The sequence below is a fragment of the Parasteatoda tepidariorum genome, chromosome 7 (assembly GCF_982258835.1).
Source record: "Parasteatoda tepidariorum strain Cologne lab strain chromosome 7, Ptep-v5.0, whole genome shotgun sequence".
In the NCBI taxonomy this organism is placed as follows: domain Eukaryota; kingdom Metazoa; phylum Arthropoda; class Arachnida; order Araneae; family Theridiidae; genus Parasteatoda; species Parasteatoda tepidariorum.
The window spans coordinates 63,371,014-63,383,803 of record NC_141761.1 but is presented as its reverse complement, the minus strand read 5'-3'; the positions used below and the strand labels follow the sequence as shown (position 1 = coordinate 63,383,803).

General features: G+C 27.4%; 1 protein-coding gene across 2 annotated transcripts; it reads left to right on the top strand.

The window, feature by feature from the left end:
• Positions 1-2,273: 2,273 nt before the first annotated feature.
• Positions 2,274-12,099, top strand: LOC107451274 (peptide 1). 2 transcript variants are annotated; one of them, XM_016067324.3, is made up of 5 exons: positions 2,274-2,359; positions 4,593-4,701; positions 6,926-7,035; positions 8,195-8,225; positions 11,928-12,099. In XM_016067324.3, the coding sequence occupies exons 1-4, from the start codon at positions 2,318-2,320 to the stop codon at positions 8,210-8,212; spliced, it is 279 nt and encodes a 92-aa protein (XP_015922810.2). In that variant the 5' UTR covers positions 2,274-2,317; the 3' UTR covers positions 8,213-8,225; positions 11,928-12,099. The 2 variants fall into 2 exon arrangements, with proteins under 2 accessions (XP_015922810.2, XP_015922809.2); XM_016067323.3 differs by lacking the exon at positions 8,195-8,225.
• Positions 12,100-12,790: the final 691 nt, after the last annotated feature.

Genomic DNA, 12,790 nt, shown 5'->3' with positions numbered 1-12,790 from the left:
TCTTTTCTGAAATTTGAATTTACGACTTCAAATGTACAATCTTTCTAAACTTATAAGAATTTCAAGAATACATATTAAGGATGGTAATAACAGAACACAGTACATACTTTTTGTGAAAATTTTATGTCAAACTTAACATTTTTCTGTATGTATAAATGTAGCACTTTTTCAATAATTAAAAGGCTTATGACTCTAATTTATGTTTCGTTTAGAACATTTTTTACTCAGTCATTTGTACAGGTAGAAGCAAATTCTAGTTAAATTATCGTACTGTATGGTAATGACATTTCTCGTTTATAAAAAAGGGTATTATTCTGGTTAATAAAACCAAAGCACAATATTATAACCGTTCGCTTGAAAATTTTCCGTTAATATGGATTACTAGAAATTCTGGTTTCCAAAAATATAGTTCTTATTCAGTTTTGCATGCATTTAGTAAACAAAAAAATACATACAAAACTGAAAAATGAATCTAACCGAATAAATGGTTTTCATGCCATGCTCCAAGGTATCGTTTTAAAATTATCATATTTTATGACATATTATAGAACTATGTTTTTTGTTAGTTTTAATAAAATCATTGCAAAAGCTTGTCAGTAAAAATTACTGGGGCTTTTGGTATAGTTCGTTCACCAGGAGTTGACACTTGGCTCCGCCTTCATCACGTGGTATCGGATGGTACTATTTCGCTATTTTGGGGAGAAGGATGTGAACAAGAATGCTATTTGGCGATCGTATGACAAAAATATTTATTTCGCAAACTTCATGCGCGTTTTTTGAACATGTGCATTTTATTTCATAAACTTGTTGATATTTCTCTCTTTTTATTGAATACTTTGTTCTTTTGGAGATATTTTGCTGGGAAAAAGTTTTTAAATATAAATTAGCTAGAATAACGAAAGGTATTACAGCTGATGATAAAGCGAAGTAAGTGACTGAAAAAGAATTCACTGTTTGTGTTTGGCCATAACCTTCAACATCAGAAAGCCTCCACACGGTTTCTTATAAGTAGTCTGCGCAGACTATTTAAAAAGTGAACAGTTTGAGTGCATGAAACCAAAATCTACTTTAAAAGTGACTGAGAGGAATTTGTCATATATATTTGAGAATTGAATCTGTAGTGGTAGACAAGTAAATAAGACAAACTAATCATATTCAAAAATTAAACAAATTTTTAGACATATATTTTCTACCACTTTTTTATTTTTACTAGATTTTCTATTAAAGGGCTCTTTCGTAAACTGGTTTGCCTTCATAGTGGTCTGATTGGACTACCTATAAGAAACCGTGAAACCTTTGAGCTCATTAGAGGTTACCTCGATTTCAAGCGGGGAAATGTTTTTCTTCTTACTCCCCCGCGCTGAAATGAACTCTGCTCCCGAGGAGGTGGAGCCAAGTGCCAACTCCTGGTGAACGAACTATATTTCCATTGAGCCCGAAGCACAGTAAAATTTGCTATATGCTGTTAGTTTTGGCCTTTTTTTATTTTTCCATTGTACTGCTCAAAACTAGTTGAAAACGATATTAAACTTAAAATAGAATATGGAAAGAAAATATGCTATATATTTATTTTTTATGGTATTATTGCAAAATTGTGGTACTATTGGAAAAAATTCTGCAAATGTTGACATTTTATTTCAACTACTAAAACTATGCTCTAATGCTTTAAACTATTAAAACGATATTTAACTTACAATAATTTTTAGCAAAAAAATATGCAACTGAAATCAAATTATAATCAAAACATATATTTATTTTTCAAGGTATTATTGTCAAAAGTTGTTCAAATGTTGAAATTTTATTTCAACTACTAAAACTACGCTATGCAACTGGAACTAAATTATAACCAAAACGTACATTTATGTTTTATGGTATTATTTCAAATAGTTTTTTCAGATGTTGAAATTTTATTTTATTTTTCATTTATTTTATTATTTTATTTACTTATTTTATTATTTTATTTATTTATTTTATTTTTTAAAATTATTCCTAAGTTATTCCTATGAAGAAAAAAATATAGCAATATTTTTGCATAATTTTTGTGAATTTGATTAGAACAATGTTCAACTTTACGTCATAGTCTAGCTGTTTTTAATTTCGGTTCATTTCAATAAGCACTTTCAATCTTTTCCGTTATTTTAATCAGTATCTTAGAGATTTGACATCTGTTGCCTATCTCTTGGGAACTGTCAGTCAAAGCAAATTAGTGATTTCCTTTGAACTTATGTGATTATAAAAGCCCACTTTACGCTTCATAAAATGTCATCTTGTTTTCATACCATCAAACAAAAAAAATAGACCAGTAGTATCCATCAACATGAAAATAGTTATTTGTCTTCTCCTATCCTTGGCTCTTATTGTAAGTGATACTTTAATTAAGATTCTATATCAACTTCTTTTTTTTATGATGCACAAAAAATTTTATTTTTATTTGAAGGATTGTTTTTCACTTTCATTTGTTTGAAGTTTAATTTTTCTTCATTATTTTTAAATAGTAAGCAATGCTAATCCCTTACTCAACATATTCTTAAATTCCATTTAAGAATATGTTGACTTAATATGTCCATTAAGAATATGTCCATTTAAGAATCTTATGACTATCCTAAAAAAACTTTAAGAAAAAAAAATCCTGAAATGAACTTCACAATTAATTACTTTCAATTTAACTAGAAATTCTTATGTGCAATTTATTATTTATCAAATACTGGATTTAAATTGCTAAATATTGTATTATCACTGAATTTTTACTTTGCATGATCGAAAAGAAATATATTTCAAATTTACACAGTTAGAATTTTCATTCTTACGGTGAAATAACCGGCAGCAGTGTGTCCTTTCAATTAACCGGAAAATTTACGGCAAGAACATTTTTTACCTTAATGGTTTTGAAATCGTTACAACCAGTAACCTTTTAGCCATTTTTAAACCATTCACAACTTGCATGGTTTCAAAATCGTAAAAAGGAAATTTAACTGTAACTATATGGTGCTGCCATCTATGCGTAAATGAGAAAGTTGTATTCTTACAGCCAAGGTTCATAAATTGGGGGATGCAGGCCATTATAAGCAGGTTATGTACTGAAGGCGAATGGATAAAATATTGTGGTATCATGGCTGGGACTCTTCCCACCATTTTGTAGGTCATGAAAATGACAGATTAGCCCTCTCACCTATGATATGTATCCAATTGCAATTGTTCAACCGTATTAGGTGAAAGCAGTTAATAAACGAATTTTTTCGTAGTTAACAGTTTGAATACCATCTAATTTATGGTTATTTATAGTTTTGTTTTAATATGGTAAAATAGCCATTTCATTTTAACAATTTTTTACAAGAAATTTCTTGCAGTGTAATTCACTCTCAAATGGTTCAATACAGAACCCTAATGTGTGTACCTTTTGCGGTACAAATTCAATGTAAACTAAATGAAGTTTTATATCGAATTGAATGGTTCACATAAACCAGAATTCATAAATTTAATTATAAGAATAATCAAATTAGCAACCATATTTACTTTAGAAACATTTAAAATTGATAAAACTGAATGTATTCGTAATTTTTTAAATATTTAATTAAGCTCTAAGCATTGTCTGAACTAAATTACGTTGTGTGAGCAAAATTACGTGGTCAAAACTGTATTACGTCTTCTAAGTGTATTTTGCAGACTATGGTAGATATTAAATATTAATAATAATTATTTTTATTACAAATGCATTTTATTCAATAATAAAGGTATTAATATCGGAAATATGATTCATTGACTAAAGTGAGGTAATTTACGTCATTTCCTTGTGACAAACTCCTGCCAAACTTCTTGAATTTTTTTAAGTCAATCTCATATCAAAGTTTTCCATTAAAAATCATCTAAACCTCCAAAATATCCTTTAAAAACTCTCCAATTTTCAGCTACATATCAGAGGGTAAATTTAGTCATACTTATTAGTTTCTACAAAGTATGAAATACTTAAATATAGTAAAACTAATAATTGTTATTAGTAAAATAAAGAATATTTATTTGGAAAATTATGAACTATAGTTAGTAACATTATGAATTGTAATGAGTAAAATTATGAATAGTGATTAGTAAAATAAAGGATCTTGATTAGTAAAACTATGAATTATAGTTAGTAACATTATGAATTGTAATGAGTAAAATTATGAATAGTAATTAGTTAAATAAAGAATACTTATTAATAAAATTAGTAATTAGAGTGAATATCATTATAATTTGTAATGATTAATAATATGAATTGAAATTAATAAAATAAAGAATATTAAATAGTAAAATTATGAACTGTATTCAATTAAATTAGGAGTTATAATGAGTTAGAATATAAATTGTAATGAGTAAAATTATATTGTAGTTAGTAAAATAAATTTTATTAATTGAACTTATGAATTGCACTCAAAAAAATAATAAATTATAATGAGTAAAACTTTTCATGAAGTTTTTTAATGAATTATAATGAATAAAATACTAAGTTGTAGGGAAATTTTATGAAGACAAAAATCACGCTACATACCAGATTTCAAAAATATAAATTTTTATGAATGAAAAAAATTTCTTTTAAAACAATTTTTTTTCTTGAAAAGGTGCCATCGTATGCTATTTCATGCAGAACAGAGCCAGAAAGATGCGGAGAAGGAGAATGCTGCGTTGAATTTGGAATCTTCGGAATGTGCAGGCCACTTTTGAAAGAGGGTAAATTAAATTTTAATCTGTTGTCGCAAGATAAATTATTATGATTAACTGAACTTTTCAAGTAAACATGAGTTATATAAATCTAAGTTCTTTCAATAAGGTGTTCCCGTGTTTTTTTTTATTCATTTTTTTCCCATCACACTTAGCATTTAGCACTGTTTGACCAACTTAGTTCATAACTTCGCCCACGCGTGTTGCAGTATAGCTCATTGTTGCTTCACATCTCAGCTGTATAGAGACAGCTAGACTAGTTCCATTAGATTAAATGCTTGTTAATCCCTTCCTTCTCGCTCCCGTGAAAAGGACGGGATAAGGTTTCGCCCTCTATTTCTCGCTTCCATGAAGTTTCCGGGAATGTGCCAATAAGAATAAAATTAATTCATTTATTTTCACTGGAAAACATTTTATTTCTCATTTTACACACCAGATGGCAGTACCAGGATATTTTTAAGGTAATTGTAGATAGTTAGTTTACTTCAAACTAGACGTCAGCACTAATCAAATACGTGTATTTTACAAAGTAGGCACTTTTATGACCGTTTTCTTGAAAATTAACCGATCGTTAAGGGGTTAAAAGTTCAGAATCATTAGAGGTACTATTTAACTCATACTTACAGATACTATTTAACTCTTCATGAGTGAGTTGCAGAAAATCCAAAATGTGATTCAAGAATCATATTGCACATTTACTGAAGACTGAGAAAACATTGTAACCCCTATAAAAGATAAGTCAATTATTGTGCAAAACATTATGTAAAATTGGCAAGATAAAAATTGTGTGAATGAATTAGTGCAAATACATTGCTGAAAATGTGATTGTTTTTAAGCAAAATGTTTCTGCAGTGAAGTCAAAATTGATACTAATGCTAATGAAAATATGTGTCGTCAGTTAAAAAGCAAGCAAAAAATTTAAAATATGTAAATAAAACTATAACAGTGAAAGTTATCTCAATACTTAAAATGGTACCAACTATATGCAAAATAAATTTTACAGTGCAGAAAATAAGCCTGATTCTTTACATTAGCATAAAAGGCATGTCTGTTAGAAAATATGATCTTTCTTCACTACTGTTTAGCACGCTAGTTATTTCATTATATACACTTTTAGGAATTTCTTTTAAAAAATGGTTAAATAACAATTTATTTAATTGTTATTTTACCTTGTTCAACCAGAAACCGTCAAATAACCGTACAAAAGATGTTATTCAAAATATTAACTCTGAAAAACGGTTTATTCACCGTTTCAAATTATTTCAAAATATTATTCATTATTAATAGAGTTAAACACCCAGAACTTCACCTTCGCTGACTAGGCCTAAAATATGAAGCCACTTTGTTCCTTGCAGCTGCGTACTTACTGTAGCCGAGAAGGCTAATCTGTAAATCCCATGACAGACGGTACTGGGAGTCTGAATCCCAACTTTGACATTGTTTCGATTACTTCAATAAATGAAACTTTTCCAAAGTCTTTTCCATAATTGGTGACCATGGACTATAAAGTAAATAAACTCTAATTTAGAATAGATGGCAGGAGTTGTTTAACACAAAAAGCTGTGGTATTTCTTAATTCTCACTGAGATGATCTCGCCAGAAATACTAATTTTGTTACATTCCATGGTTCATTCCACAAAAGACAAAACTGCAATGTTCATTAGCTAATGAAAAACCTAGCATAACCTAACTTCTATGCCTAGTTAATTTCTTTTTAACGGTCTTTTAACTATACTATTTATTAACGGTTTCAAAACCGTAAAGGTTAGAAAGGATCCTAACCATAAACTTTACGGTTAATTGGATGGACAGACTGCTGTCGGTTGTAACAGTGTATTAGATCATTAGCAATCTCCTAGTGATAATAAAGAACACGTAACACTAAATAAGTAATTTATGTTGTTATAAGCTTTCTCTATAAAGGAAATAACATTTAGAAATATTACAATTTAATATTTTTTTCAACATAACTAATGAAAACGTTGTCCTTAAAGTGCAAGTTGAATCTAATTTAATAATGCAGGGAACTTTTTTTACATAGATGCAAATTTTAGAGAGAGAAAAAAGATATCTCAAAAAAATATCGTTTTACGTTTTTATTTTCGGGAAACATTCGCATCCTATTTGTAACAGAAGAAGCTTCTGTCATTTTGTCTGTGACAACTACATCTGATAAATTGTCTCTAAACGTCGTTAATTAAACTGATTGAACTTTTTTCTTTTTATTGACTAGGTGAAAAGTGTGAACTGAAACAGCTGGTATCTTCATTTAACAAACACGTTTACTTATTGAAATGCCCATGCGCAGAAGGTCTGACTTGCGAAGAAGATGACAGTGGATCTGTAAGTAGCGAGATTATTTTTAGTTCCATTTTGGAGTTTTAAATTACTTGTAAATCATAAAACAATTGACTTTGAAACAATAAAGTCAATAAATCACTTTTGATGGTGTAAATTAGAGTAAAATTGCATGGTTAATATGATCAAGAAAATTTTAAAAGGAAACTACAAAAAAAGATAAGAAAAAAGGAAGAATATTAGTAAATTTCCCAAAAGAAGAGAATTTTCTAATTTTAGATTTTAAACTCTTCAAGAATTTCGTAAAGATTAGTAAAATTAAATTTAGGAAACTTAGTTATTTATAAATTTCTTTCATGTATAAAAGTGATAAATAGAACAAAATCTATATTTACATGGTTAAAGATATATAGTACTTGACAAATATTATAAGTTATAGTTTCAAGAAAGGTAGAAAGAGTATAGTAAGAGAAACAATTCTCAGAAAGAAGTACAAAAGTGTTAATAAAAGTGTAAGACTAAATGCACAAAATGTTAGTAATTAGTGCAAGCAACAAAAATGAATATTAATTAAAAAAGTTTAAAAAAATAAGCTAAAAAAAGTTTTTTTTCCCCAAATTACTTGAAAGAAGTTTTTCTAGTGTGAGGAAGAAAAGTGTTAAGTTTATTTAAATTTTTTTTATCATTAATTTGTTTTATTTTGAAAATAGTTCACTCATAACAAATGCAGCAATACTTTCTTAGTTTCTTATATAAACACAGATTATTACAGTTTTTAAACATTTTAACTTTTTAAAAAAATTTAAAATTTTGTAAAAATAAAATAAAAACAAAACTTTTAATGCAGGACTTTTTTTAAATTCTCGAGTAGAAAATATTCTAAGCATTAATATGAACAATATTTAAAAAAAATGATAATTTGAATATCAATGTTTCAAAGAAAATTTCCATATTAGCTCCGTTGGTCTCGTAAAACTGTATTCATTTACAAAATTCTTAGCCATTGAATATGGAAGATTCCTTATTTATTTTCTTTTAGCCTTATGCATTTTTTAAAGGTAAAAACAGTTTATACATATTGTATAAATGTTTTTTTTATAAATAATTATTACTTTAGTTCATTGTTTTTTTTATTATATTATTTTTTTAAACACAGTACTAGGCGAAGAATATACCATTTGGTAATTCATTTTCGTGTTTTTAGGCAAAATGTAGAAGTTAAAGTTCAATCGTTGGTAAGTAAGCTAATTGTCATACAAGATCCATCTAAGTTTCGTAGAAACTCAAATTATTAATCTTGAAGCACGTTGACTTATTAATATGACACCAATTTTCAGGAAAAAAAGACAATTTCCTATTTCTGGCTTGCTTTCGTTTGAGTCGAAAAAAATAAATTTAATTAAGTAATGTTCTAAACGACTCAAATGGTTTTAAGTAGCCAAACCATTAATTTCTTTCAAAATTAAGGATTATATTAGTTTTGCTTTGTTTCACTGAGTTTTTAATACGATTCAAAAGCTGCATTCAATTCTGTTACTTAAAATATGTATAAAATGTAATTCATTTACCGATTAAAATTTTAATCCCTTATATTACAATTTTTTTCACTAATGTAAAGCATAAGATCTTATGCTTGATCTTTGGTTTCACAAATCCTTTTCTTTTATCAATTTATCAAAAAAATGTTTGAAGAATTTATTACCTAAAAAATAAAGATACAGTAGTCATTCGTTATATAGCCCATCAGAAGAAATTGCTCTATTTTTATGTACCTCAAAGAGCAAGCTAATCCCCTTAAAATGGCGAGAAATTTCTTTCTAAGAGAAAACAAAAGGAGCAAAGTTAAGAATTTTCAATCTAAATTCAGGAATTCCTCTCAAGAGATAACACTTAAAATAATTTTAGTCACTTTTTTTAAATCTGAAAATAATAATGTGTATTGTTTTTGAAACAATCATATATTGAAAAATTTAGAAATATTTTTATAATTGAGTTGAAAATAACTTCTTTTACTTTCTTTTTATAATAATTTGCAATTATCTTTGCTACATTAAGCAATCAGTTTTTTTTTGTTTGTTTCTTTTCGTGATTTCCAACAAATACAATATAACGATCCGTTTTTTTTTAAACCCACAAAATGCAACTATATAGAACTATCATTTTAATTAACCATACAAACAATTAAAGTTAAAATGTACAACAGTTAGATCGCTTGAATTAATAATAAATTACAAATAATTTGTTATCAAATAATTAAAATAATTATCTAATTAATGAAACTAAAAAACTCCGTGTTTTGCTCTCTTTGAAGTTATCAAAACTATTAAGGTTACGAAGATATGGTCACAAGATTTATAGTATTAACTTGTTTAAGGCGAGTAATCAATTATTTAAAGAAAAGTATCATGAGGGTTTCATGGCAAGTAATCTAAAAACTTTGAAATATCATAAATTTAAAGAAAAACTAATAATCTTCTTTGAAAATGTGATTTTGTTTAATTTTGTCAAAGAATAAACAATTTTGACTTTTGTAAAGTCAAACTTAGCTTCAAATCGATCCTGGAGTAATTTCTACTATCGTAGTTACCGGTGTTCATTTTTAAGTAAATTCAATTTAACAGTTTGTAGTCATTGTTTTAAACTTCATTAATACGTAAATGTTTCGAAGTCCTAAAGCATAAAATGCATTGAACGAAAAAAACTATTACTTTAAAATGTTAATCAACCAGGATTTTATTTACTACTTATGCTTATATCAACGACACTGAACAATTTTCAGCCGAAGAAGTAAATTTTAGCACATATCATTTCTTCACTCCTCGTGTACTAGCTAATCAAAATTAAAAATCTGGAACTATCAAAAGTAAAAGTTCCAATTTGTAAAGAAACTAAAATTTTAATATTTAGATTAAATGCTTAAAAAACGATTTTTAAGAATAAGACTATTTTAAAATACTATTATGTTTTTGTTTTCATTAGAGAAATGATTTCGTGTGTTAATAAAGCTCAAAACGCAGAGATAGTTTTCTTGTTCATTTCTTATTTACATAATATCACTATATATAAAAACACATTAATAAATTTTACATATTTGAAAAATCTTAATCTCTCATGAATTAAATTTCTTTTCATGCACACGCGTGTTAAGATAGGTCTCTTCTCTATGGAGATATTTGCTAATGTCAGACTTGATCGCTTCTTAAAAATGGAATACGTGATTTAAGATAAATTTCACTTGACTGAAAAAATACAAGTAACACAAAAATTGAGAATAGAATGAAAACTGAATTGAGTCTATGAGTGGAAGTTGGAAAACCTCTGCTTAAAATTCGCAAAAAGGCTTACAAACACTTTTGCTTTTACAAATTATATTTATTTTTTCGCATTTATAATTACAAAACACGTTAAAAATCAAATTAGCATTTGATAGTGTTTATAATTATTATTTTATTAATTTATTGTAAAATTTCACAGTGGCATGTTTCTACGTGAGAGGTTTCTTCCATCGATTACAATATTTTGTTGATGCCTCTTTTTTTCACATAAATTAAAATTTTGTGAAGAAGAAGACTTTTTATTTGAAGATAAAAAAAAAGCTGGAGAAACTATAAAATAGGAATCACCGACAAAGAATATCAACTATCTTTACGAAGCGAATTTGATAAAATTGATTCCACAGATGGTTTGCTTATCTTAAACTGTAGATTATTTTGTTATCTTTATCGAATGGCACATTTTTTTCTCTCAGAACTACAGATAAGAAAACCACTCTAACATAATTCTTAAATAGGTCGAAGTTGCGCTCATCTTAATTTTGGATTATGAATGCTCATTAAAGTTTATAATTAAAACATTTTTCAAAAAAATAAGACATGACTATAATCTAGGAAATGATGTTTTTGAAATATAATAGTAATAAATTCTTAAACTCACATAGATGGTTTAACCAAAGCGCACAGTTCCTCGTCAAATTAATAAACACATTATAAGATTCCATGTAAAATCTTAATTAACAGCTTTATTGTTTTTACAAGGCCGAAGCCGGTTTAACATTGATTAACATTGTAATGTAATGCGTTACAAATAAATACAGAAGGAAGTATATCGAAAATCTCCTGCATAAAAACCCCTTACATGTACGTTGAAATATAAAAGAATTGCATACAAAGTGATGCAAAACGCGTAATTATTAAAAATCTACAGTGCGTCTAATAATTATATCATACTAATATAATACCTTATATAATAAATATTATATATTTATGTAATATATCATCTAATTTATCCAATCGTCAATATTATATTATAAATCGTCTAATTTAACCAAATGATAGACAAATGTAAACAAATGCAAGCCGGTTTCAGTCACGTAAAAACAATAAAGCTGTATCGCCTGATAATTAAGATTTCACATAGAATCTTATAGTGCGTCTACTGATTAGATCAGTAGGTTCCATTTTTTTTCACAAAAGAAATTTTTTCTGTCTTAAAAAGATTGCATACTTTATTATTATGCTTATTAGTTTGCCATAAGTATTATTGGGGTGGTTTAAAGCTTAGAAAACCACATTTGATTAAATTGAATTTTCGAATGCAAATTACATGATAGACGGTGGTAAACTGCGCACAGTGGTTTTTTTAATTATCCCACCAATCGTAATAGTATTAGTGATTTATTATTGTAGCATGCCATCTCTTCAAAAAATGTTTTACTACATGATTTAAGGAGAAGGAGGGGTCACACGGATTGTTTTGAGTGCAGTTCGCCAACCCTTCTCAAGTAAGAAAAAATTTTAGAAGCGCAGTCCACTAGATTTTATAAAGCCATTAGGTCAATCCGCTATCACTGTTCATAACCACACCATGGGAACTCCTGAAGTATGCTATTCACTTAATATTTCAGACTGTTTAATCACGATTCACTGTTCTTTTTTCAGACTCTACTCGGACAGTGCGTTGCAAAGTGAAGAAATGAAGATAGTATAAAAATGAATAAAATGAATGTAGCACCTGCACCAATGTACTGTAACTGAAAATGTTCCATTGCTTCACACTTTTATACTATGTATGAAACGTTCTTAAAAATATTAAAAGAAATTTTCTCTGAAACACTCTTATCAGTTTTGTTACATAATTAATAAATAGATTTTATTCACTCAAATAACAAAATTTACTGTATGTAACTGTAATCATTGTAGCATGCCAAACATGCCATTCATAATTTTATCTTTTTTTTTACATTAAAACCTTAATTTAAAAAAAACTTTTGGTTTTTGCTTTAATCTAGAGTTAATTGATTAAGAATTCTCAAATCCTTTACCACATGTTTAAGTTTAAATTTTTCAGTTACTCATTTCGCAGCTCTTTATATTGAAAGATTTAAATAATACTTTTTTTTCAAAATTGTATCACATTTTATTTCTCCTTTACAAACCATAACGTTTTAAAACCTGTAAATTGCATACTACATACGGGTATTGATTTTAAACAAAATGTTTTTTTTTTCAATTTTTTAAATATTTTAATGATTATTTTTGCTGCGCGATTTTTTAAATTTTAGAAAATTTCCCAAAAGATTTTCCCAGACTAAGCAAGGAACGTCATAAACTTCGAATTTGTCCCGGAAATGATAAAAGTGCAAATGAGAGAGTTAAAATTACTTTTTCTTCAACATTTTTACAGTTTTCTTACTAAATTAAACTCACATCGATGAAGAGCTATTAGTCAATATCACGATATAAATTTACAAGCTGTGAGGAATATATTTGAGGTGCTTAGACCAGTGTAATATCACATTGTA

What these genes read in the sequence shown, in the direction of transcription:
- LOC107451274 (XM_016067323.3), top strand. Translation starts at nt 2,318, where the DNA reads ATGAAAATAGTTATTTGTCTTCTCCTATCCTTGGCTCTTATT. An exon ending in TCCTATCCTTGGCTCTTATT is followed by an intron (nt 2,360 to 4,592) that starts GTAAGTGATACT and finishes TTTCTTGAAAAG; the next exon opens with GTGCCATCGTATGCTATTTC. An exon ending in AAGAAGATGACAGTGGATCT is followed by an intron (nt 7,036 to 11,927) that starts GTAAGTAGCGAG and finishes TTCTTTTTTCAG; the next exon opens with ACTCTACTCGGACAGTGCGT.